This window comes from Podarcis gaigeae (genome assembly GCF_964106915.1).
Source record: "Podarcis gaigeae genome assembly, chromosome: 13".
In the NCBI taxonomy this organism is placed as follows: Eukaryota; Metazoa; Chordata; class Lepidosauria; order Squamata; family Lacertidae; genus Podarcis; species Podarcis gaigeae.
Genome location: NC_139689.1, coordinates 22,227,599 through 22,255,167, shown reverse-complemented (window position 1 = coordinate 22,255,167; position 27,569 = coordinate 22,227,599). Strand labels below are relative to the sequence as shown.

At 46.8% G+C, this 27,569-nt stretch overlaps 1 protein-coding gene across 1 annotated transcript; it reads right to left on the bottom strand.

Annotated features, from left to right (window-relative positions):
- Positions 1 to 1,701: 1,701 nt before the first annotated feature.
- PAQR4 (progestin and adipoQ receptor family member 4) lies at positions 1,702 to 25,299 on the bottom strand. Its single transcript, XM_083708429.1, has 3 exons — positions 24,845 to 25,299; positions 6,150 to 6,368; positions 1,702 to 5,102 (listed from the first exon to the last, which is right to left on the bottom strand). Exons 1-3 carry the CDS (start codon positions 25,008 to 25,010, stop codon positions 4,669 to 4,671), a joined length of 819 nt encoding a protein of 272 aa, XP_083564555.1. The 5' UTR covers positions 25,011 to 25,299; the 3' UTR covers positions 1,702 to 4,668.
- Between the last annotated feature and the right edge of the window lie 2,270 nt (positions 25,300 to 27,569).

Here is a 27,569-nt window from a genome sequence, read left to right as displayed (position 1 = left end):
AATAGTAATAAAACAGATCCCTGCAAAAACCAATATTGAATTAAAGCTTAGAGGAGTAAAAACACACAGATCCAGTGCCTGCCAGCACCATAAGAACATTGATCCAAGGCAGGAATCCTCAAATTGCTTTTGTAAATAGGATGGCAACAAAACCAACCAAGCACTTAAACACACTTAGAGGATACCTGTGATTTGATCATGGTTTTGAGGGGATTGTTCCTTGTTAAATTGTATGTTTGCCTCAGCTCCCATGTTTTTGTGCCAGGGTACCACTGGGTTTGGTGGTGGACCTTTGAAAAAATTAAGTTTCAAGAAGATTTGCTGGATACAACTTGTGTATGTGTGTCTTCTCCTTCTGGCAATCTGTTATTTTCAGCTCTGTACTTTTTTGAGGGGGGTGGGCGGGCAAGATAATGTAACCTACCTTGTTGCCTCATCATGGAGGCAGTGAGGGACCACACAGAGGCTTAACACATGCCAAGGGAAGTTCTCAAGGCTGCCCTGCAATGTTGGCAACCCCAGATCTGCATCGCAATTGCCTTCCATATTTTGCAGTGTGACGTAATACTGCAGTAGCTTAAGCAGGGTGGGGGTGGTGAGGGAATTTTTAAAATAAGGAAAGGAGCTTGTCTCCAAGATAGTCAAATTAGATTTAAAAAATAAACATGTCTAGAAACTTGTGTAACTTATTCTACTTGTCCTTTAGATTGAAGTGAAAAACTGCAGCTCTGTGTATCTGGGAGTGAAACTGACTGAACTCAGTGAGGCAATACTTAGGTGGAAGCATGCATAGATTGGGCTGTATGTATTCCCCACTCCATTTTCTTAAAGGCTAGAGTAGCAAGCAATTTGTTTAATTTTAAAATTTGTGTGTGCTAAAAACATACATAATGACTTGCTTAATTTTATGTGGCTTACTTCCTTGCTGTACTTAAATTCATGTAGGCAAAGAGGTTCAACCTTCTTGAATAATATGGTTTACCTCAGGACAGATGGTTCTACCTCCATTCCACAGTCCATAAGGTGAGAACGACCTTCAAGCACCATAGTTAATTCAGTCCCGGACTGTTTTGTTTCCTGTGCTGTAGCAGAAAATAAAATAAATAAAATAATAGCAGGAAAGGGAGTGTTAAATTTCAACCCAGGCCTAAGTATCTGGATGTTGAATAATAGCTCAAGCCACTTTCAACATTATTTAAAAAAAGTGTGATCTTGGTGTGTCAAGTGGCAGGCAAGTGGTCTAAGCAGAATAAAGAAATCAAACCATTGGCTACCATACAGCAAAGGCAGGGAACAATCTCACACTAGTTAGTCATACTAAAGTTCCATTGAAAGTGATTAAAATATTGAAGGGTAGTTAGATGATTGACTGTATACAATTTTGTTGCTTTTGATATATTTAATCACTTGATGTCGAACTGTAATTTCATTTTTCTGCACTGGGAGATGAAAGCTCTTCTAAAGTCACGTGAAAAATACACCTGACATGTCAGCAGGAGAGCCGTATTCCAGGACCTAGATGAACATCTGTGTAGCATCTCTAAGATAACTGGAGGATGCTTCTGGATTGAAACCTGGATGAGTTATCTCTTCCTACATGGAAAACACATCCTAGTGGAAGAGGTTGCAACCATCAGGAACCTTTTGCAACACTTTGAAAGAATAAGTACCACTTATGACAGGCCAGGAAAAAGATGAGTCTTCCTTAGACAGCTCTCTTTATTAGAAGCCCAGACCTGCCATCTGCCCAATGAGGTTCTGGACTATAAAGCACCTACAGTTCCATTCTTTCCCTCCCTCCTGCATGGAGTGCATTTTTAAAATTTTTTTGGTGCCTTGCTCTTATATTTTAAGATGATATGTAGCTTCAGCCCAAAGAAGCTGCGAACATTAACCATGTCCGTCTACCCTGAGATAGCAAGAGACAAGACTAGGCTGCTGGCAGCAAGTGAAACCCAGCCCATAACAGTTGAGAGCAGAAAAACACAAGACACTTCCCACCCCACTGTGGAAGGCTTAATTCAGCCATAATGAAGACCGGGTCACACCACTGATACATCATCTTTCTGCATTTGCAGACAACAACATGTGACACACAACAAACAGAAGGCTCAAACTCACTGCCCCTCCCTGAGCACACACACACACGTGCACACACACACCCCATGAGATCTGCCCTACTTGTGGTCATTTCAGATCCTCAGTCAGTTGTACCTCACCTCCAGCAGCTGAGTTATCTGTTCTAAAGTTGACTGAGATTCAAAGCAATATGACACATATTTATCTTTCCCTGACTTAAAAAAAAAAAGCTAACACACACAATCTGCCTCAGGCACCTGCAAGTTGAAACAGAAGAGGTAGGGGGGGCATGCTGATCCCTTTACAATCTGTCTCTTGGTTGTTTTTCTGCTCAGAGTCACAGGGCCTCCCCTTCAAAATGGGGAAAGTTCCAGAGTTAACGCTTTCATTTCTCTACCCACTCACATCCACAGAAAGACACATCGACATACCTTGTTTGGCCCTAAATCAGAATGAAATCCAGAAGGACGTGTCCTCCACTGAAAAACTAGCTATCAGTCTGGATCACCAGAATAGGTTTGAACTATTTGCAGGCATGCTCCACTATTCAGCCCCTTATACAGTACAGATTTCAGATTCAGATTAAGGTGGTGCTGCTGCATAGAAAATATAGAAACCCCACCTTCTGTTAATATGTGGCTTTTTAAAAAGCGGCACAATTGTAACCTAGGTAAATACATTTGTTAAATTTATAATTAAAATATTTCTTTATTCATAAGGGCTACCCAACATGGATTGGGATGCTGATTTCTGTTAACTAGTTTGGGTGTGTTCCATTGAGGCCAAACAAAAGACATGGGGACTTAAAAACTTCTGCCATAAAAATTAGAACGAACTCTAGCTGAAGAACCATTCACCTTATCATTTAGAGCCCAAATGTGGAAGAGTGTTCTTTGGGCCCAGTACATCAAGAAACAAGTTTAAAAACTGCTGTTTTCCCCACTTGCAATGGCCGATTACCTATATCAGCCTTCCCCAGCCTGCTGCCCTATATATATCTCGGAGTACAAATCCTATCAGCTGCAGCCAGCACGCAGTTGCACTTGTCTTGCAGACTAAAACATCTGGAGGGTAGCTAGCTGGAAAAGGGTGACCTAAATTATGGCTTAGGTCCCTGGGCCAAACAGACGGCCACGGAGTTTGCTAGAAGGGCACAGGGGTGCAGCCTTTTGTCCCCATGCTTGCAAAATGGACCACTCAGAAATCTAGTTGCTGACCACAGCCCTAAGTTAAAAATGTAGCTATTTCTTCTTCTCATAACTGACAAGGTAGGCCAGCTGGACTAATTCTGCAGCCGTGAAGGAAGTGAACTGGAGTTTGGAAATATGGCTGGTGGCCTTCTGTCCAACCGTGAACAGGAAGACAGGGTCAGAAGATAGCAGCAACTGACTTAGGTTAGCGGCAGCTGCAAGTCATCTCTATCAAGAAATGGAGAAAGACCTTTTCCCATTTTATGCTGAACTAAGCTCTGGAAAGTACCCACTCTGGCTAATAGGTATAGCTACGAAAGCAGTAGGTGGGGTTCAACAGGCAAACAGACATTGCAAGGTGATCCCCAAATCCCTCCCCCCAGAGAGAAAGGGGAAGCTGAAGCATGTTGCAAGTCAGCCATAGACCCAGATTTGGTGAGAAGAACCAGAAGTGGAAATCTGGACTCTAGACTTTCCTTCCACCCAATCTAGTTTCAAGGCCGCTAATTACCCCTCCGGAGGAGTGGGGGGGGGGAGCTGGTTAGTGCTTCAAGTTATTTCAGAGCAAATGAATGTATACAGAGCATCTTCCATAACAGACTAGCTGTATCCCACCCATTCCTTTCCTCAAGGTCCTCATCTATACTCAGTGCAGCAGACCTCAATACCCAGGTGTCTAACCAGCCCTTAAAAAAAAAAAAGTATTGCATGGTGTCTGAAAGATACCTGGATAAAAAGTCTATTTAAATAACTCGTCTCTATAAAGCAGAGAGGCTGTACTCAGAACAAGTGTATTCCATTGAATTCCTATTCGCCCAGTGCATATGTCACCCTCAAAACAGGTGAAAAAGATGTCCAAAACAATGGTGTTCTTCCTTGACCGCCACCAAAGCTAAGGAAGTCTAGCTTTGATGCAGAAAAGCCTGCAGCCAGCAAGAATTGATGCAAGAGGCTTCGGGTACGGATAACCTTTGCTAGCGCCATCAATAGCTTCTCACAAGTTACAAGGCTACAGGTCAGCAATTTAGAATTCTTCTTAACCCAAGAATGTTTACAAGGCCATCCACCCTGGATGGCAATTTGGAAGAACAGCTGAACACCACAATCTAGAAGCACCTCAGCCAATGGAAATCCATTGCCGTAGACCCCAAGGTTTCCAGATCCTATATATGTTTATCCACAGATACTCAAAGCAATGGAAAACCATAACCCCAAGAACGAAAAAATAACACCACCCTGTTCTAAGTGAGTTGTATAAAAAAGAAAAGAAAAAACATCCTTCCTTGTCTGTCAGCCCTTGTCAAAGACTTTGATTGACGGGAACTTGTGGCCTCCCCCACGTCTTAAATCTGTGGGGTTCTTCGATGGGAAGGGTAGGACCCGGACATGATGCAGTCATTCATTCCATGGGGCAGGCGTGGTTGCCAATCCACTGCAGATCAGCCACTACTCCCCAGTGGAGATAAAGGATGCTGACCACCACCAGCACGTGCATTATCTGATGGCTGTTGAACCAGTAGTCAAAGCGGCCCGGCTTCCAGCGCTCAGGCACCCGCGAGATGTTGATGACGCCCCCGAGAAAGGCCAAGCCGTCCATTATGAGGTATGAGCGCAGAGAGGAAGGGTGGCCGGTGCCCAGTCCCACCCATCGCAGGTAGAAGAAGAAGAAGCGGAAGAGGGCTTGCCAGGCAAAAGCCCGCAGGCGCCGGACGCTGGAGCTGGCAGTCACTGCGCAGAAAATGCCGTAGCTCGACAAGCCCGTGTAGGCCAGCAGGGCAGCCGTGCGGGGAATCGGGGTGCAGGCCAGCGTGCAATAGATGATGGGGAGAGCACCTGCAGGGAAAAGAGAGAGGAACACAGTCCGCCCATCAGGAAGTTAAGGACAGGGTGGGGTGAGGGGGAAGCTGGTAATTATAACTGTCATTTGTGTGGCCAGCCCCCACCACTGGTAGGATGGTCATGCTGCCGCCCCCACACTCTCAGGCACACCCCCAGGACCCCTCAGTTCTGCATATAACCGAACTCTGCATCCTCTCCCTTGCCAGATTTCTACCACTCCCAAATGAACTTTGGCTGCTCACGGCACATTATTATCATCATCATCATTATTAATTGAATTTATATGCCCCACATCCCACACACTAGCCCGCTCCTGCCTTCCAGGCACTTGTTTTGTTGCTCTGCACTTTGTTCAAGCATTCAGTAAGTGCTCTCCCTCCTCTGCCACTCTCCTTCTGCTGTGTGTCTTGTCTTTTTACTTTGTAAGCCTGGATTCCGCTCCCCCTCCCCAACTTCTTAAACATTATTTGTTGATGCGAGCTACTTTGTGAGATAACAATTTTTATGGCTATTTTGGGGTAAGTAAGGCTTCCCAAGTTCTATCCCTGGTATCTACAGTTAAAAGGGTCAGGTAGGCTCTGTGACGGGCCTCTACCCAAGACCTGCCACCATTCAGCCTGGGCAGGACTGGGCTAAACTGGACCAATCGCCAGATCTGGTATCTAAGCTTCCTAAACATCATCCACCACAGAGAACATTTTTGGCTCTTATCAGGATCTGCCTAGCTGGCCAAATCTGACAGGCAGGCAGAACAGGTACACAGCCCACACAGAATTTGGCCCAACACTCCCACCCCCCAGGTGACAGGTTATGGTTTGGGAAAAAGAGCCTCATGGGCAAAGATTGGCCCAAGATCTAGGGGGTCGCCATCAAATTTTGTCTTGTTCTAGGATCTGCCCTCTGATACCTGTCAGTACCTATGTGTCGTTGTCCCCATCAAAAGTAGGCTTCTCCTTTCCAGCTTCTCATGTCTCCTCTGTGCCAGAGTTCGGTCGCTACCCGCATCCCAGTAAACCAGGGAGGAGAGCACTATTAACTCACCCAAAGTGTTGACCATGCATACCCCACACATATCAAGGGTGAGCAAGGTATGGTAGACAGCGGGGCCTCCCTCGTGGTTCATGAAGAGGTGGTAGAGCACACTGCCGAGCTGTGGGAAGACGCAAGCCAGGTAGTGCGCTATTCCTAGCCATGAGACGGAGAGTCGGGTCCACGGAATGGTCAAGGGCAACACAAAGAGACACCCCAGCAGAGGGATACCTGAAAGAGAGAAGAAGAGAGCTGGCTTAGTATCCCATCTCCAACCAGGGACAGCCCTGGGACCCCACCATCTTCACAACTCTTCCCACAGACTGCCCCACTCTAAAGGTTAGCACCAGGTGTATCTTCTCCAGTTCTCAGGCCCTTGGTGTCTCTCTCCGCCTCCCAACCCACCCCCTGTGCTTCTGCCACCCCATTTGTCATGTCAGAACACAGTTCGAAGAAAAATCGTGGAGCATCAAAGCAGCATCGGGAAAGCCACCATTAAAGCATTTTTGGACAGGAGCAGCCTGCTCGTCTTAAGCAATGAACACCCTTTGACAAGGTTTATCCATGCTCCTCTTGCAAAGCAACAGCTCCGTTGAGGAATCTTTGATAAGACCCTCAAGGCCACCTGTTCTAGTCCTCTACCAGGTACAGAAGCATGGATTGAGCACTCTCTCGCTCTGTGTGTAAACATTAAAGCAACAGCCCTTTCCCACTCCCCCTGAAATTTCGTTTCTGACAGTGAAAAAAGTTTGAAGCGAATGGTGTGCGCTTGCAATTTCCCCAAGCATCACCTGTTCAATGTGTACTATGGAAACTTTTGCAGCATTGAAAAACATTTTAATGAGCTAAAGCTTCCTCAATAATTACAACCGGGGGGGGGGGGGGCAATGCCATGTTCCTCCCAATGGGGCACGGACTGGATTTCTTTCCTCTTCACCGCCAAAATGCAGCAGCCTGGTAGATTCTTGACCTGTGGATCCAGCCTGCCCTACCCTCACTCTTCCTTATCCCCGCTGAGCCTCAACTCTCCCCTCTCTCACCCTCCATTTTCCCCAGAGGCCACAGCTTTACACAAACAGATTAGGTCTCCCTGAACCCAATTACTGTGCTAATTGAGGCTGCCCGAAGCCAGATCTCAATTAGGAACATGATAAACATTCATTAAGAGGCCAGAAATACTCCTTTAGAGAGAGGCAGGGGAGAAACAGAAGAGAATCTCCCAGGGAGACTGAGTCAGCCCCCGGCCCCAAGGGGCCTGTCACCTAGCCCACAGCTAGGGAGAGAAGAGTTGCTGCTACCAACTTTTTCCCTTCCCTCCTAGCAGGTCAGTGCCCTTTGTTACCCCATTACCGCAATCTCACTTGCCAGGAAAAGCTGCACCTCTTCTCAGTTTCTGCCTGAAAAACAGTTCGCTTCAGTCGGGAATTGGGATACACACACTGAAGCAGAGAGGGGAGTCTTAGGCTGAATATACACCATACATTTTGAACACATGACTTCCCCCAGAGAATCCTGGGAAGTGTAGTTTACCCCTCACAGATCCACAATTCTCAGCACCCTCCTGTCCCAGGATTCTTTGGGTTACATTCCCAAGTGGTCACTCCCCCGCCATGCAGGATTATCTGCTTCTCTAACACAAACAAGAGACAGAGAAATGCAACAGGTGCCTCTTATTTGCACAATGAAGCTCCAGGATACAAAACACATGCAACCCTACTCTTTTATGCAATTGGCGAACATAGAAGCTTGGGCCATGGCAAGGGAACCTGTGTGTTCCCCCTGCCCAGGTGTTGCTGCTGGACTTCAACTCCCATCATGGGCATAGCCAAGGGGGGGACAGGGAGGGGCAGCTGCCTCCCTCAAATGAATAAAAAGGGATTCTTTCCCCCACCCTACAAAAGTCCTGGCTACACCCATGACTCCCATCACCCCCAGCCAATTTGACCAATGACCAGGGATGATGGGAGGCAGAGTTCCAAAGGTATCAAAGACCATGAGTTCCCAAGCCTTAGAATCCCTTTTGCCAGCCTGCCGCTGGACAGAGAATTTGAGTTTTTCAGCACCCACATGAGTAGTGGTGAGGCGGAAGTGGGACATAATGAAGCTGCCTTATCTAGTCTAGTACTGCCTGTTCTCAATGATAGCAGGTCTCCAAGTTCTCAAGCACAGCCCCTTTGCAGACTTTACCCTTTCCTTTTAAATAAATAATAATTATTTCAAAAAATTCCAGTGGAGATGCCACAGATGGTATCAGGAGCAGGTGCCAGGTGAGCCATAAATCACATGGCATCAGTGAAGTTAATTCTTTATTCAAGAAAACAAGGTTGACGCGTTAGGCCAGGCCTAGTGACAAGAGGAACTCGTCCTAGTAGATCTTGCCCCTATGAGGCAGTTCTCACAGTTCCCTAAGCCTCCTACACTCCCAGGTCTTTCCCAAGACTCAGTTGTGTGCCTGCCTTTGCTCTACTCTCTTCATACCTCTTCTGGTTCTGGGAGACCAGGAGGAGGGGAGCTTGCCACAGCAGGAGGGGGAGACCCCCTGGCTTCTTCACCAGCCTGACTCACCTCTGCCTCTTGGCCCCTTCCTGTCCAGCCTCTGCTTCTGTTTCTGATTCTGGACTGCACTCTGCCACTGCCTCTTCCTACTCACTAAACCCTGTTTCCTCTTCAGCTTCTGACACCTCCTCCTCCCAACTTGCTCTCGCTTCTCCCTCTGACCACTCATCGTCATCCCACCACCAGTCCCCTGGCTCTGAACCTTCTTCCCCTGCGGGTTCCCTTGGGGGTTCCCCAGGTAGGACCTCCCACCACTCCTCTGCACTCAGACATCTGGGGCCTAGGCTCCTGGCTAGGGGGCGCTATGCTGCTGCATGGTTCTCTCCTACTCCTGCCACAACTACCCTGGAGAGTATGTGACTGGGCCCAAGATCACCCATCAAATTTCTTTTTTTAAAAAATAATTTTTATTCATTTTTCAAACACATAATAAAAGCAAACAAAACACAAGACAAGAACATACAAAACATTTAAACATGTATAATTTCATAATCTTATATTCATAGACCTTCTTTCCTGCTACTTCCCCATACCTCCCTTTTGCTGCATCCTTATTTTGGAATTCTTTAGCAACCCTTTAGTCAGTTTATCTATTAGTTCCCTTTCATTACGTTTCCATAAACTTGTTAGTTACAGCTGTAATTCTCTACTTCTTACCCCTTGACATCTTAACATTCCTCAATTTTACAACAATTTTTAAGATATATTTTGAATTTCTTCCAGTCCTCTTCCACTGTTTCTTTCCCCTGGTCGCGGATTCTGCCGGTCATCTCTGCCAGTCCCATAAAGTCCATCACCTTTGTCTGCCATTCTTCCAGAGTAGGTAGTTCTTGTATCTTCCAATACTTTGCCAGAAGAATTCTTGCTGCTGTGGTAGCGTACATAAAAAAGGTCCTATCCTTCTTTGGCACCAATTGGCCAACCATGCCCAGGAGAAAAGCCTCAGGTTTCTTAGGAAAGGTCCACTTAAGGACTTTCTTAATTTCATTATAGATCATTTCCCAAAAGGCTTTAACCCTCGGGCAGGTCCACCAAAAGTGATAAAAAGTACCTTCAGTCTCATTGCATTTCCAACATTTGTTATTGGGCAAATGATAAATTTTTGCAAGCTTGACTGGGGTCATGTACCACCTGTAGATCATTTTCATTATGTTTTCTTTTAAGGCATTACATGCCGTAAATTTAACACCAGTGGTCCATAACTGTTCCCAGTCAGCGAACATGTCATGACCGATGTCTTGTGCCCATTTGATCATAGCTGATTTCACCATTTCATCCTGTGTATTCCATTTCAACAGCAAGTTATACATTCTTGACAAATTTTTTGTATTGGGTTCTAACAATTCTGTTTCTAATTTTGACCTCTCCTTCTGAAATCCTATTTTCCTGTCCTGCTTAAATGTCTCATTTATCTGATGGTAATGCAACCAATCTCGAACTTTGAACTTTAATTTCTCATAACTCTGAAGTTTAACCTTTTCACCATCTTGTTCTAGAATTTCACAATATTTTGGCCATTTAGAGTCCATATTAAGTTTTTTCACCGCCTTAGCTTCCATTGGTGACAACCACCTGGGAGTTTTACTTTCCAACAAATCTTTGTATCGAGTCCAAACATTGTATAATGCTTTCCTAACAATATGGTTTTTAAATCTTTTATGCACCTTTGCCTTGTCATACCATAAATATGCATGCCAACCAAAGTTATTGTCATACCCTTCCAAATCCAAAATGTCTGTGTCTTCAAGAAGCAACCAATGTTTCAACCAGCAAAAAGCTGCTGATTCATAATAAAGTCTTAAGTCCGGCAGGGCAAAACCCCCTCTATCTTTTGCGTCAGTTAAAATCTTAAATTTTATTCTGGGCTTTTTGCCCTGCCAGACAAACTTAGATATGTCTTTCTGCCACTTCTTGAAACAGTCCATCTTGTCCAAAATCTGTAACGTCTGAAATAAGAATAACATTCTAGGCAATACATTCATCTTGATAACAGCAATTCGGCCTAACAAGGAAAGTCTCAACCTAGACCATATTTCCAGATCTTTCTTTACTTCTGTCCAACACTTTTCATAATTGTCCTTAAATAAGTTGACATTCTTAGATGTTAAGTTCACCCCCAGATATTTCACTTTTTTCGTTATTTCCAAACCTGTTTCACTTTGAAACCTCTCTCTTTCTTCCATTGTTAAGTTTTTTTCCAGCACTTTCGTTTTCTGTTTGTTCAATTTGAATCCTGCTACTTGACCAAATATCTCAATTAGTTCTAATACTCTTTTAGTGCTAGTGTCTGGCTGTTGCAAAGTTAATACTAGGTCATCTGCAAATGCCCTTAGCTTGTAATGTTTAACTCCGACCTGAATTCCTTTAACCAACTGGTCCCTTCTAATCATATTTAACAAAACCTCCAGGACTGATATAAAGAGCACCCATCAAATTTCGTGGCTGGGGAGGGCAGGGAGCATTTGAAGTTGTCTCCACAGTCCGAGTCAGATTCCCTTGAATGGTATATTAATAGTAGCTGTTTCCCCAAACTATGGCAAGAGGGTGGTCTATGGCAACACAATGAAAAAACCCATTGGCTCCCCGTGTTGTTGGTAGTGCAGTGGTTAGGGTGATTGACTAGGACCCAGGAGCCCAGGGTTCAAATCCCCACTTGGTGACCTTGCATCAGTGCTTCTACCTTAACTACCTCGCAGGGTTGTTGTGAAGATAAAAACAGAGGGTGCGGAAGAACCATATGTGCTACCTTGAGAAAGTGGGTTCTAAATAAAATTGGCAAACTGGTTAGGCAGCTGGGGGCAAGGTTATAACCTCAAAAACATAGGAAGCTTCCTTATACAGAGTCAGGCCATTAGTCTGTCTAAGTCAGTATCACCTACACTGACTGGCATTGCCTCTCTAGGCTCTGGGCAGAGGTTGCTCCCATCCTTACCTGGAGATGTGGGGATTGCATTGCACATGGCTCTACGGCTGTGATCTACCCAAAGTCAAGATGAGCTAGGATGACTTTCATCTCTCACACAGCAGAGACTATGAGGATTTAATCTACGCCTTTGGGCTACAGCTCAATGGCCACCACAGGGCATAAGCCAAGCGCACCTGTCCCCCACCACCCTAAAGCCAGCGTTTTGGTAAAAAGCCAGGCTATTTTCTACCCCCACCCCCGACGGCTCCCAGCATCCCCACCTGACGGGACGACAGTCCCAAGGACGACAGGGAGGGCCATGTCAGCAAATAACTTGGAAGCCTGCATTTTGCTGACGGCGGGGATTGTGGTACCCACGCGCCAGCTGCACAACCGCAAAATGCCTCCAAAATGCAGCCAGGCCATTTAAAGAAGCCACGCAGCAATTTGGCACCCAGGGGCTGGGAAGGTACATTTTAACTCACAATGCCACCTGAAGAGGAAGAGGCTGTTCTGCCGCACACATCCCAAGAGGCAAGGTGGCAGAGGAGAACCACTCTCTCCAAGCCCCAATGAAGGGAACAGCCTCAGGCCTGCTCCAAAATCCACACACACAGGAACAAAACGGGAAACACAATCCTCTCTTTGCCAATTGGCTGTTTTCTACGCAAAAAAAGGGCAGCGGCGGCAAACAAAGGTATGAAAAGGAGTAGGGGGGTAATTGTCAAGGTCAGGTGGCTCTCACAAACTACAGTAGCAAACAGGTTTGGGTACAGAATTCAGCAAGCTAAGAACTCCCAGCTGCTTAATTATTATTTTTTTTTAAATAGTTTCTAACCCTCAAGACTGAAAGTGTAATGCAGTGACTACTGAAGCTCCTAAAAGGTTTCCTGGTTGGCCACAAAGCACAAAAAGAAATCTTGGATAATCCCTCTCTATCACCTATGGCTACCTCATAAGGTTGTTGTGATCTTTTAAGCAGCTATCCTATCTTTAAAAGACATCTGAAGGCAGCCCTGTTTAGGGAAGTTTTTAATATTTAATGCTGTATTGTTTTTAACACTTGATTGGGAGCTGCCCAGAGCGGCTGGGGAAACTCAGCCAAATGGGCGGGGTATAAATAATAAATTCTGATTCTGATTCTGTTTATTTATTGTGCGGATTTGTTATTTTATTTCTATCGTAAATGTTATTGTTGTTAGCGGTCTTTGACATTTTAATGGAAAAGTTAGGGTATAAATATAATGAACAGCAATAAGAAAAATGAATACTCCCATCTATTCTGCCCCTGAATTCCTTCCAGCGGGACGACAGGGAAGGAAATGTGATAAGTACATACCGACCTGAGGGTCTTCATAGAAATGATAGCAAGATCTCAGAAGCCAGAGTTGGGAGAAGGGGGACAGGACTTGTGTCTCCCCTCATGATTGGCAGGAGAAAAAGGTTTTGCAAGATTCACACAAATTCACTTAACACTGTTTGCAGAATTCAGCCATCCTCGGCACAACATTTAGTGTTGTGTTTTTCCCCCCAGCGCACACGTACACAAAATCCTGACAACTGTCCCCTGCAGAGTTATCAAGACTCGGGCCATTGAACTCTGCCACTGAAGTGGCAGGAGCCTTGCAGCAAGATTTGGCAAACTTCCCAGAGGATATCTTGCTTCAGGGCAGATGCTTGTATTGGTTGCCCAAAGCAGACTCCAGGCCACACTTCAAAAGATAAAGATGGTGGAGGGGACGGGGGCAGCTTTGTTGTTTTCCCACATGAATAAAGCAAGTTACACCTGAAATATTCTTACTCTCTGTCCTTGTCTCCAGGCCCTAGGACCAGCATCGGGGACATCCAAGTTTATTCTCATTTCCCCAGGCCTGCACACCCAGCTCTGCCTTTCCTGTTCTCAGTTTCTGCAATCGCTGCTGCAGACCTGTCACAGAAGCACAATCCCGGCCTTGCTCTCCTCCCCAGGGACATGTTAGGGATCGGATAACAGACCCGGAAGCGTCAGGACCGTGTAACATTAAACAGTCATGATTTCACGGTCTGAGCCAAAGACTCGGGGCAGGGGAATATACACCGTGAAGCGCTGACGTTGTGCGATTCTGGCTATACACACACAAACCCATTCTCAGAGCCAGGGATGTTCCCTTCTCACTCACTTTCCTTTTATTACATTTCACTGTCATTTCCAGAGGCTTAATCAAGGGTAACCTCATTTTTCAGAGAGCTGAACCAATCCGCCCTGTTACAGCTATTATTCATACAGCCCAATCAATGCAGCTCTCCCCCCCCCCATTATTTTTTTTTACAAGAGTCCCAGACCCAGGTAGATGCCAATCCAGACCTTAATAGAGGGGTGGGCAAGAGGAGGAGGAAAGGGACAGAGAGCAGGAGGAAGGATTTGTGTGTACTGTATGCAGAAATGCGGGTGCGCATGAGGCTCTCACGCTTTTATGTTAAACCTCAAAGGCCCACCTACTGCCAGAGTTCAATCTGGGCTCCGCTTGCCACCTCTGAGGTCAGCTGCTCAAGTGTAAGCCACTTATCCCAGGAAGTGCTATTTCAGCATCTGGGACAGGATACGTCCTGGCACTTGTATGGGGTGGGAGGATGCATGACGTTGGACCCCCTGGCAGGATGGAAGGGGCGGGGAAGAGAAAAAAACACTGAGCCTATAATTGGATCATCATTAACTACCTGGAAGGAGCTAAATAAATACAGTTCCTGAAGACGGATAGAAAGTGGGAGGCTCAAGGCTGTCTCTGTAGGAAAAGACAGGGGCACAAGGCATCAGGAAAGCAGCACTATCGCCTCTTAGTGCCAGGGTTGGTCCTTGGCCATAGCAGTAAAGAGCTGAAGGGCAAGGATGTGTGCCCCACCCCACCCCCCGCCCCACGGCCAGAAGGTGCAACAAGGTGCATTTCTTCCTCATGCACGATTTCCACAAAATGTAGCAAAGTCCACTCATTTACCAGCAGTTCGTTTTTTAAAAATGGATTTGAGCCAACAAATCCATAGCAGATTTGCCCATCAATGGTGTTTAAACCCAACCAGCAGGCCCTGCAACAAAATGTTGCAGCGTGCAGTGCTCTTGTTCACTGAGCCAGCCTTGCCCCCTGTGAAGCTCCATTTTATTCCCTCCTCCTTCCCACACATTTTTCCATTTGCTCTCCCACACGACAGTCAGTCAGCATTCTCTGGCCAGTTAGCATGCTCAGTCATCACAGGGCTATTTGGGGGAGATCTTCCCTCACTTTTCTCTCATGAAGGCTTTATTTGGGGCTTGAACTTGTCACTCCCTCCCTCTTATTTGTATGTGGAACCATTTTGGCTATATAAGCACTCCTGAGCACAAGAAATAGAGGGAATTGGTTAAAAAAAATTGAACCTCCATGTTCAGGAGGAGTATACCACCCATTAACAGATACTGGGGGCAAGCAACAAAGGATGCCCGTCTCTGTGACCTACTTTGAGATCTTTCTAGTAACATCTGGCTTGGCCACTGTTGCACAGATAAGCTGGATAAGGTGAATTTTGCCTTGAGCCAGAAAGACAGTTGCGAGGTGCTTCTGTGGGTGTCTTCACCTTCAGAGATTAGGCAGGTGATATACAACACACACACCCAACCACATTTGCCTGGCACTGTCATCTTTCAGACAAGAAACCAGGCTAAATCAGCCCTGTTTTTCATGAGCCTTCAAACAGCAATTAATATTCTCCTAGCCACCGTCTACCTCTTTATTTGTTTTTAGACTATAAAATTTAATTTGTCAGGTTGCTTATTCAATTTGTTTTACTGCCGACACTCGATACCATTTAAATTGTAAGTTATCTCAAGGATGCAAACAACGGAAAGTGGGGGACGAAAACCCTTCTCTTTTTAAAAAATGAAATCAATCTGCCTTGTGTGGTCCTGGCTGAAACGGCAGCCTCAGTTCCCCCCCATCTGTGAAAAGGAAGGGAAAGCTTCGCTCAACTCACTAAGTGACACACGCTGAAGAAGAAAACCAGGATCACTTTATAAAAAGGATTAGTAGCCAGAGCAGGATGCTGCAATGGTATTGAATCTCTCACGCTATTTGAATGACATCCTGCGAGCCAAAAGGGGTGTGTGTTAAGCCCAGTCTTACTTTCGGCCAAATGCAGGGGGTAGCATTTAGGGGTGGGCGAAATTCTGCCCAGTGTCCTCATCCTACCTCTTGGCTGCACAATGTCACTGAGGTCAAGAGAATCCGGAACAGCTCACATTACCCACACAGCTGCCTCCCTCCCAGAAGAGTGTGGGTATTGCCCGCCACATCCTCTCAGCAATACAAAAACCTCCCAGATTCCCAGCCCGCTGCAAAACCTCCTTTCCTGCTGGATCCACTACGGTATCTCCAGGGCCTTTTCGGTCCCCTCACTGTCTGCACAGCATCTATGCCCACCAGCCAGTAGAGCTAACCTTAAATCCCACTCATCCATTTATCAGAACGCCTATCTGTAATTCTGCACCACCACCACCCGCCCCAGACAAACTGCCGTTCCTATCCAGGCCTCTGTTTTCCATGCACCTGTCAAGAGCCAGCAAGGTGTAGGTAGAGTCATAGAATTGTAGCGCTGGGAGGGAGACCCCGAGGGTCATCTAGTCCAACCCCCTGCAATGCAGGAAGCTCAACACATGGTCTCCCCCATCCCGTTTGAAAACATACCAGTCCCTACTTAAACTTTGCAAACGTGCTAGCAGGTAGGTAGTTATCAGGTGTTGAAGTAGGATGGGGAAGATCCGGGTTCAAATCCCGACTCAGCCAGGAAGCTTATTGTGGGCAAAGAGAAGGCCATGTATGGCATCCTGAGGACTGTATGCGCATACACACACTGCTTGGTTTTGTGAGTGGAAGTATTTACTGATACAGAGTACCAGAGCCTGTTTTTCCTTGCCAGTAGCGGACGGCACTCTCCTCAGAGGCCGGAGCTGTCGCTTGAGGTGACTGCCTCGCCTCATGGACAGGCTGACCACGCCAAGAGAAGCCAAGATTCCTGGATTTTATCCCTCACCATTCTCTTCTTCTCACCTGTGGACCATATTCTAACACCCTTTGTCCTTCAGAGTAGGAGGGCGTTGAATATATAGATTTTTTTTAAAAAAAACACACCTATTTCCAGGGCAGCTAAAAAGCAGGCCCTTCTAATCCCCTGGGAACCGTGACTCCGTAGCTGCTCCCTGCCCCCAGGTTTTAAATGTTGGGCCAGGAGAGCAGAGCGGGACTCAATCTCCGTTGGCTGGATTAGCCAGGATCAACGGCTGTTTAGCCCCCAGAGGGCTGGAAAGGTAATTCCCAGCAGGGCTCCTGGGTTCCGTGAGGGGAGAAAATGAGCAAGAATTAACCAGAGAAAGACGCTCTCTCTCTCCAGGGCCCGTGCAAGATTTTGGGCTGCCTGAGGCAAAGGACACAATGGGGCATCCCTCCCACCATAGACAGAAGCCAATATGAGCAGCAGTCACCTCTTGCTTCAACACTGGGGACGGAATAACACCCTCTACTGCACCTGAGAGCACCAGGCTTTTTTAGGGGTGAATGACAGGCCATGTAGAATACGCAGCTCTGTTTTCCAAAAGGAGAATTTAAAGCACCAACATGCCACAGTCATGGCTTCCCCGAAGCAATTCTGAGAACTGTAGTTTATTAAGGGTGCCGAGAGTCGTTGGAGACCCCCGATTCCCCTCACAATGCTCCCAGTTCCCAGAGTGGTTTGACAGTCCATCCTGCTTCCTGAGGAACTCTGGGAATTGTAGCTCTGTGAAAGGAATAGGGATATCCTAACAGCTCTCAGGCTGTTTCAAGTGGAATGACAGTGCTTTAAATGTCTGGGGCAGATGTGGTGTGAATGGGCAGGGGGCTTGGGAGAATCAGCCACCACAGCCCCATAAGTATATGGGCTATAGGCTATAGTCACGCTCTGACTAATGACAGGGTGGTCCCTCAGCCTCTCACAGACATGAGGCTGGCTTACACCATCAGGCTACTGGTTTATCTAGATTCCAGAACAATATGGTTTTACTCTTAACAGGTAGTAGCTTTCCAAAAACTTGAGTTATTTCATAGAACCCTAGAGTTGGAAAAGACCACAAGGGTCACCTAGTCCAAACCTCCGCAATGCAGAAATCATTTGCCCAAAGTAGGATTCGAACCCATGACTTTGAAATTAAGAGTCTCATGCTCTACTGACTGAGCTATACTTCAGCTATCCTTTCACTAGGCATTGAACCTGGGATATTTTGAACAGAAGGAAAAACTCTGCCCTCAAGCTGTGGACCCAACAAATCAATAGAAACTGAACTGAACCTCCATATGCAGGTACACTATACCCCTCCCAAAAAAAACACCCAGATCAATCATGGATGCCATCATTTTCATGCATTGTTTTTGAGTCTCCCCAAGGCTACTGATAACACAGTGTTGGACGAGTTCAACCTTTGGCCTCATCTAGTGAAGAAGTACTTATGTTCCTACTCCTGCCTGATTTGTTCCCTGCGATTTATTGGAAGCCGGCCATGGGCACCGATGCTGCCAAGCAGTTCCCAGGTGCCGGTACATGCTGCTCCCTGGAGATTCCCCACCCTGATGATGCTGCCAAACCAACAGCATGGTATCCGCGAGGCAATTCCCCTGGGAAGCTGGTATAAGCAAGTTTACACATATACAAAAGTTCCACTTGCCTCAGCGGAACAGAAACAAAACAACTTTCATGGCCCTGTTGGCTTCTTCTAAGAAAACGCCTACAACCGTTGTCGTTTTGGGCAAAATAGCCCTGGCTCATATGCACACAACACACGGAAATCCCTTCTAAAACCAGGGCAGCTTCCCCAAACTATTTCCCATAATTCCTTGAGGAGAAGGATGGGAAACAGTGGACAAGATCCTCAAAAGACCACCTGCCCACCATTTGGTCCCATTCAGAGAAACAGCCATGGGAGAGGGTTGGATATGTACAAGTATGCTCAGCTTAAAATAGACCTGGCCTCACACAAAAACAGGCCTCGCACATCCCAAAATCCTTTGCAGCATTCAAGGATTTCATGGCAGGCATAGAGGGGTTGCCTTGAGAGAGAAAACAACAATTCCTTTAGTGTAGGAATTTGAAACCTAATTCTCTTAGCCAGCGACCTACTCCCTTCCAACACCAAGGAAGGAAGCCACATATTCAGTCTTTCTTTAGGATATTGATCCATTAAACACCCACACCCCATCAGGTGCGTCAAATCTCAAAATGACGTGGCTCAGGCTACTTTATTCTAACCTTTGAAGCCTGTTAGCTATATGTCAAAGCTGGCAAACAGCTTTATTGGTCCCCTAAAAGTGCCCTTCAACGCTTCAGCACACCCATAATTGCTCCACATTGCTCTTTGCCCTCATTTGACACCGGCAGTTGGAGAACAATTTCCTTCCTCAAGTCAGGCTCTTGCCACAACATGTGTGTAGGAGCAAAGACTTAAAAAGTCAGATATCTGAGCAGGAAATCACCTGGGGAGGGCCTATGTGTGTGTTGTACCACAATTCTGCAGGAATGCAGGGGGGAATGTGCAGAATGCAACATGAGGACTATTCTGAGAATCTCAGCCTTCACACAAAAAGAAAAGGGGTAGGGAGGAAAGAGGAGCAATCCAGCCCATATGGTTGCAAATAAATACTGGAGAGCATGTGGGCAAAACAGTGCTTACTGTAGCACAATGAGATTTGCCCGATTTTAAAAAAACAGATCTTCACCAGAAGACACAACACAAAACACACACACGCAGAGAGAGAGAGAGAGAGAGAGAGAGAGAGAGAGAGAGAGAGAGAGTAAGGGGTAAACAGTAAGGTGGCGAAATTTGCTGATAGTACTGGTCAGGGTCATTAAAACAAAAAGAGAGATTGTGAAGCATTCCAAAAGAACCTCTCCAAACTAAAAGGCAAATGTAACTCAATGTGAACAAGTGTAAAGTGATGCATGTTAGGGCAAAAAATATTAATTTCACATATTTGCTTATGGGGTCTGAACCTGGGGTGACGTTGCTGAAGATGTTGATCCAGTGAGCGGCAGCAGTGAAAAAAGCAAATTTCATGCTAAGGATCCTTAGAAAAGGAATTGAAAATAAAACTGCTGATACCCTAATGCTGTGATACTGTACAAGTCTACGGTGTGACTGTATTTGGAATACTGTACTGTGGAGAGGTCTGGCCACCTCAACTCAAAACGGATATTGCAGAGTTGGGAAAGTTTCAGAAAATGGCAAGTGAAACGGTCAAAGGGATGGAGCAACATTCCTGTGCAGCAAAGGTTGCAGCATTGGGGACTTTTTAGTTTAGAGAAAAAGTGAAGAAGAGGTGACATGACAGAAATGTGTACAATTATGCATGGAATGGAGAAAGTGGATGGAGAGAAGTTTTTCTCCCTCTCATATAACACTAGGTTTCGTGGACATTCAATGAAGCTGAATGCTGAAAGATTCAGGACAGACGAAAGAAAGTACAGTGGTACCTTGGGTTACATACACTTCAGGTTACAGACTCCGCTAACCCAGAAATAGTGCTTCAGGTTAAGAACTTTGCTTCAGAATGAGAACAGAAATTGTGTTCCGCCAGCACGGCAGCAGCAGGAGGCCCCATTAGCTAAAGTGGTGCTTCAGGTTAAGAACAGTTTCAGGTTAAGAACAGACCTCCGGAACGAATTAAGTACTTAACCTGAGGTACTACTGTACTTCCTGCAGCACATAGTTAAAATTATGGAAGGCCGTGACGGGCCCCAACTTGGAGGACTTTAAAAGAGGATTGGACCACTTCATGGACAACAAAGCTATCAATAGAACCAGCCACAGCGGCTATGTTCTACCTCCACTGTTGGAGGCAGTGAATACTTCTGAATACCATTTGCAGGGAACTACAAGACAGGAGAGTGCTGTGATTCTCATGTCTTGCTTGCAAGCTTCCCTGGGGCACTTGGTTGGCCACTCTGTGAGAATCAGATGCTGGACTAGATGGGCCATTGGCAGGCTCTTCTTGTGTTCCAATAATGGACTACAGATGAATCAAGGCAGCTTTGGGTGTCCCTGAAGAAATGTGAACCCTCAGAAAGCACTGCCCTAGACAAGGAGGAGGAACAAGGAAAAAGAAGCTTTGGCCCTTCAGAGCTCACAGGACTACACCTCCTCATTCCTGACCCCTGGCCATGTTGGCTGGGCCTGATAGGAGCTGGAGGCAGAGAGTTGGGCTCTCCGCTTCTTTGTTAGATATTCAATAAGGGAAGAAAAGTGTTCAGGTGGGACACGTCAACAGCCACCAAAGCCAAGCAAATGCTTTTCCTCCGCTGCAGTTCTCAGGGAATCCATTTCAAGAATACCTAGCTTGTTAACTGACCCCACCCTACTCCACCCAGTGAGCTGGGGCAGGCTGAAGCCATTCCCCAAAAGATGCTTTCATTTGGGCTTGCTGCTGCCCGCTCCCTCCCTCATCCATGGTGAGTAACAGCGCACAGCTTGCACAATATGCTGAGCCTCTGCTTGTGACACATGAAAGGGGTCCTGTGGGCAGGAGAGCTCGTAAAAGGGCAGTTTGCCCTTACAGGGGAGACCGGATTATTTCATGAGCTCACAAGAACAGTGAGGAGGAGGAAATCCTGCAACCTCAACTCTGCGGCTTGCTCAATTGCCCAACTGGTCCTGCTCTCCGCTCTCATTACCCAGGCAAATTCATTTCTCTGGCCATGTGAGCACTTTCCTTTCTTATTCCCCCAGTACAGGGCAGTGGGAGAGCAGAGCAATTCACTTATTAAGAGGCGCTGGGAAACTGTACCCTAGTTACTCATCATTGGCATGGGGGGAATGGCTGCAGCAGCTCAGTGCCGGGGGGGGGACACTCTGCATGTGGTCAAAAGCTACTTGCTCTTATTTATTATTTCATATTCATATCCCACCTTTTGTTCACAAAAGACGATGTACATGAGATTTCCAGGAAGCCGCCTATCCACTCAGGCACTATTCATTCAGTGCCCTGAATGCTCAAAGACTATCTGTAGCTGAGGGGGCTTCAATAGATGCCCACAGATCATACCTGGGATGGTGTGTTGTTAGGAGGAGGTCAGGGGTCGAGTCCCCAGGTCTTTTTGTACCAGACCCAAGATCTTCTAGCCCTTCCCTTCTTTCTTACTTTCTGTAAACTTAAAGTACTTATTTAAAAAATGATTGCAAGGCACATTTCCTCTAGAAGTCATGCTCAATTTGCATAGAATCATAGAATTGCAGAGTTGGGTGGGACCTTGAGGATCATCAAGTCAAATTCCTTGCAATGCAGGAATTTTTCACCTAAGACCCACGACCCTGAGATTAAGAGTCTCATAAATGGCATGCAAATTTCTGTCACAGGGCTGTTGCTCCAAGCCCTTTGAGGTTCTAGCAACACACCTGGCCTGCGACATGACATGGTTATTACTTTCCCAAGTTCTACAGGTGGCATAAAAACAGGTTCTGGGTGAGAAAATTTGCAATAAGGAGGCCTAAGGGGTAGGAAAGCATTGCAGAACCACCTACATACTTGCGCAATAGGTTTACACATTACTTTCAGTGAGCAGAAGGATATAATCCTGCTTGCATGGTTTTTGTTATGTCTCTACAAGTTAAAGGCTTAGAAGCCTTTCCCCCCAAAATGAAATATTTTAAATAAAGTACATACATGCTGTTCAGGAATGGGGAGCAGAATATTTCAAAAGTTTCAAGGGCCGTTTGTGGTTACAGCTCTGGAGTGAACTCTGACAGCAGTTATCTTCTTCATACTTTTATCACAGCCTCTCCCAACCTGGTGCCCTCTAGATGTTTTGGAGCACAATGTCCATTCTGCTTGGGGCCAATATGAGCAAACATATGCAGGGCAACAGATTAGAAGAAGGCTGATTTATGACATCCCTCCCAATAGGAGAGCTAGGGAAGGGCAGTCACTAAGAAGCCTAGAGATGCTGGCTATTGAACCACAGGCCTTTTGCATGCAATCTGAGCAACCAGGAAGTGTTCTGAATGCTATATATTCATGCTTACTGTTTCTCTTTCATCTGGCTAAAGCAGCTTGGCTCAGTTTAAGAACTTAAGAAGAGTCCTGCTGGATCAGGCCAATGGCCCATCTATCCTGCTCCTACAGTCTCCAACCAGATGCTTATAGGAAACTGGAAACAGAACCTGAGCACAACAGCTCTCTCCCCCCTTTTGTCATTCTCAGCAACTGATACTGCCTTTGATAGCAAAAGAGCACAGCCCTCACGGCTTGTAGCCCAGGATAGCCTGATCCTCCATGAATTAGTCTAATCCTCTTTTGAAGCCATCCAAGTTGGTGGCCATCACTACAATTTGTCACCACCACCCCAAGCCAAACACACCCCACCAGCCAGATGGTGTGGTCTGCCAGGTGTTGAGCCACATCCTCATTTTTTGTATTCCCAGGTGGGCAGCAAGAACAGAAGGTGTAACAAACCAGTGGGTCCCAAGGTGTCCAGGCTTTACATGCAAGCTACTTTTTCAGATACAGAATTTATATTGTCCTGATCTGTTGTTGTTGTTTTACCTCTTTTTATGTTGCACTCCTATTTTCCTAGGCAGCCTCCCATCCAGGCACCGACTAGACTCAGGTCCACCTAGGTGCAGCAGGTTTGCAGCAGTAACAGACTTCAAACCATCCCCTAAGTACTGAAGGTGCAACCAAGTTGTTCATGTTGCTATGTTACAAAGAGGAATGAGGTGAGGGCTCGTCGTTTTTGTGGATGTGGTTTGCACAACTGTACTCTTGCAATAAGAAACCTCCAGAATAGAAGAAGTATTGACAGGCCTCATTCCCTCCCCTTACTCTCCCCATACAGAAAGGTTTATGGCTGTGTGAATATGAGCCTACAATTTCTGTCCAAACACCCCAGAATGGAGCTTTTCAGCTCAACCCTCTCTAGCATAGCCACAGGTGCTTGTGTCCAGAACAATCCTCATTGAAACCAATGACAAAAGCACATTGTGTGTTTTGCCCAAACTCAGCTTTGCAATGAATGGGAAGCGGGCGGAGAGTTCTAAAACATTCCACCCCCCATTTCCATAAATCAGACAACAACAACAAAACAAAGCTGAATGAGTGAAGGGGTGACAGGGAGTCATAGCTGGCTCCTTGATGCCCCAACCTAACATGCCTCATAACAAAAAGGCGCTTGAAAACCCTCTTTGATTTTTGCAAACCTTTGGGTCCATCTAACCCAGACTCTTCCTGCTCCACCACCTGAGATGATCTTTTCAATCTGGAGGCATCCAAGACTGAACTTGGCTTTTCGGCATGCAAAACATGCCCTCCTCAGCTAAGCCTCTCTTTCTCAGGAAGTCAGCTGCTCTCCCACAAACCCACACAGGATAATACAAAGTTAAGGCTGCCATAGAAACCCTACCAGGAAACAGGGCACACAGCTAATAAGCGAAGTGAAACTCCCGTGGCCAATGTTAGCTCAGCAACTTTGCTCCGACTCCGGCAAACAGTCACCTAAGCCCAGAAAAATAAACTTTTAATTATTCACCATTTGAAGGGGTGGCTCGTTGGAAACGGACAAGGAAAGCAGAATGAATGAGCACTGACATCCGAAGGGGCACGAAAGCCGGGGTCGGGGGAGGAAAAATATGCAGAGCGTGGGGACAGGTATCTAAATTGCCCACGGAGAGCTAGCTAGGTTGCAGTGGGGCTGTCGCATGCGTGACACTGAGGTTGTCCATGGACCCTCCGGCGGCCAGGATGCTGCCAGACTGTCTGGGGATCAGGGCGCAATGGAACTGGAGGACAGAGCTTGGCGGCTGGCGGAGAGGGAAGAGGCATGAGAAGGGACGCGCGGCTCTCAAACTCCGTCGGGTGGGGGAGAGCCAGGCCCTGCGAAAAGGGTCCACGCCGACGCTGTGGGACCGGGCAAGAAAAACGGAAGCAGCAGCAGCCGAGGAATGCCGAAATGCACCAGGAACAGACCAGAGCAGGGGTACAAGAGCTCTGGGCAGCCGGGGGGAGGTAGAGGTGCCTCTGGATGCCCGCTGCACGCCTAGTGCTGGAGGGCTGGAAAGCGGTGCAATCGCGGGGAGGGCCCTGCAGGAGAGCAAGCCCGGAGATCGGAGGGCATCGGAGCCCGGCAGGAGAAAGCGCGGCCGACGGCGGCGGGGTTGGGGTGGTGGAGAGGCCGGTGTTAGACACGGGCTGCGGGGAGCAAGGCACGGAAGGCTGCGGGGACTCACCATGGGTGTAGATGTTGCCCAATTCGTTGTGCAGGTAGAAGAGGCTGCGGAGGCAGCCGGACCCGGTGCTGATCGGCCGGTAGCCCGTCAGCACGAAGCGGTTGAACTGCAGGTGAGGGGGGGAGCTGGCCCAGTCCAGGAGCCGGGGCCCCCCCAGGAAGGCCATGGCCGGGCTCCCCCCCCGGGGTCAGCTGCTGGCCGGGCTCTGCATCCTCTTCTTCCTCTTCCTCCTCCTTCCTCCTGCTGCTGCCGTTGCTGATGCTGCCGCTGCAACGAGCAGCTCCTCCTTGGGCTTCCCCCTCGCTTCGCTCCCCTCCTCGGGTTGAGCTCACAATCCGGCCCCGCCCACCGCCCTCATTAACATAATATATGCGGGTACCACTGCTCCCCTCCTCCTCCCCTGCCGCCTTTTCTCACGCCGGGCCGGTACCCCTATCTGCAAGGCTTCCGCGGAAGCCCCGCCCACGATCCCGCCGCTCATTTGCATAATCTCTGCACCGCAGTCGTTCTGACTCGCACATGGCTGCCCGGATCAGGGTTCTGCACTCTGCATAAAAATGACAATATATGCAAGCCACGCCCTTCCTCTCCGGGGCCTACCAACCGCCCGAGCTTGACTAAGAACTGTCGTTCCATTATTAGCATAACGGACGCTCCGCCCTCCCTGCGGTGGGTGTTAATAGGGCGTCCCGAGTCCTTGAAATTCGCTTATTTGCATAACCCATTGAGACACGCCCCCAGCAGCTTGTCACCGATGTCCGTGATTGGACGCGCGGAAGATAGGCCCAATTGTAAACCCCAAAGCAGACAAAAGACGCCCCCGAAAGGCAGGAGGGTGTATAGGTTTGACGCGGTTATGAAATTAATTCCTAAATCCTAGAAAGTCACGCCCCTAAACTGCGTGGTGGCCCGTCACATAATAGGACACCTTTTTGATATGTTTTTTTTCAGTAATCCCCAAAGCGCTATTGCAATAACGTTGTTTGTGCAAGGAGATCTCATATTATTATAAATATTTGCATGTGTTTCATAATGCAGTGATTTCCTACGCATTCCTACGCGCCTTTTTGGCTTTCAGAGACATAACGTGAGCCAGTCATCCTTGCAACAACCTTGTATGGAAGTCCAGCGTTATCCCCATATTACAGAAGCGGGACTGAGGCTGAGAGAGCGGTTTGCCTATAACCGCGAGGGGGGCGTCTCGCAGGAGTGAGGTTTGATTGAGAGACTGCCAGGTTCATAGTTCAGTCTGCGGGCTGGCAGCCACTAAGCTACACAGCAGTTTTATTAATAGAAATATAACTCACGCGGGTGATTCTCCTCTTTATTAAAGCAATAAGTAACTGGGAGGAAAGGCTGGCGGAGGGGTGGGAACGCTGTAACAATATTTGCACAGCGTAGGATACAGCTTTCCTTTTACCTCTTGATTAGTAATAATTTGGGTACGTTATTGTCATGTTCATCTCAGACTACTTGCACATTCCAGATTAATGCATTAAACTCATCCTGCCCAGACAGAGCATAAGGAAAGCTAGTGGAACAGACATGAATTACAACAATTCATTAATTACTCTCTCAGCATTGCCTCATTAATCCAACTGCGTTTGGAGTCTCCCTTTCTCAGGTGCTACTGGCAGGTGGAGGGTAACAAAGTTTCCCTCTCCAACATGGAGGACAATTAACGTTATACAATACAGTGTTACCTCAGGTTACAGACTCTCCTAACCCAGAAATAGTGCTTCAGGTTAAGAACTTTGCTTCAGGATAAGAACAGAAATCGCACGGCGGCAGCGGGAGACCCCATTAGCTAAAGTGGTGCTTCAGGTTAAGAACAGTTTCAGGTTAAGTACAGACCTCCAGAACGAATTAAGTACTTAACCCGAGGTACCACTGTACGGAAAAGTATGAGGGGAAGGGGGTTACAGCACAACCCTATGCATGATTAATCAAAAGTTCAGTGGGACTTCTTTTATTTTTACATTTGTATCCCACCTTTCCTCCAAACAGGCAATTCTCTCCATTTTATCTTCACAACAACCCTGTGAGGTAGGTTAGGCTGAGAGACAGTTCCTTCCAAGGCAGTTTGTATAAGATTGCAGCTGTAATTCCTTTTGTTTTGTTTTGAAATGCAAAACTCAACTTAATACATTTGAATGTGTATTTAATTAAATATGTAAACTCACAATCTTGGCCCACATCTAAATCTGACTTCCCTCAAATTTGCATACAAATTAAACATGAATCTTCCACTCGCTGCATTTCCATTTGTTCCATTTGGAATTATTATTTAATATGAATGGGAATAATTCATATTAAATGAGTTTGGGTCCTCACTGTGATTGGATGTTCATTACATTTACGGCTGTTTTCCTTTTTTTGGCCAGGTATGGCATGTTGTAAATCCAAAACAACTGTTGGATTGCAGTCAAGATTTTGAACTCGTACCTGATTTGGGCCTGTTCATTAAAACTTCAGAACAAACATGAGGGAAAACACATTTTTTAAATGTAGGTTAGGTTGTGAACATTTCTAAAATAAGGTACTGTTCTTCTGATGTCTCAATCTAGAAATTACATCTGTGTTCTTGGAAACCCTTACTTGTGAAATCAGGAAGTCTGTGTGGCTGGTGATGGCTAGTCAGGCCCAACACCAACACCCAGTACCTTTGGGCAGTTGCTTGGGTTACACTCATGCCTCATGTAAGGTGGCTGGGCCTGCAAGCTGT

What these genes read in the sequence shown, in the direction of transcription:
- PAQR4 (XM_083708429.1), bottom strand. Translation starts at nt 25,010, where the DNA reads ATGGCCTTCCTGGGGGGGCCCCGGCTCCTGGACTGGGCCAGCTCCCCC. An exon ending in GGGCAACATCTACACCCATG is followed by an intron (nt 6,369 to 24,844) that starts GTGAGTCCCCGC and finishes TCTCTCTTTCAG; the next exon opens with GTATCCCTCTGCTGGGGTGT. An exon ending in ATGCATGGTCAACACTTTGG is followed by an intron (nt 5,103 to 6,149) that starts GTGAGTTAATAG and finishes TTTTCCCTGCAG; the next exon opens with GTGCTCTCCCCATCATCTAT.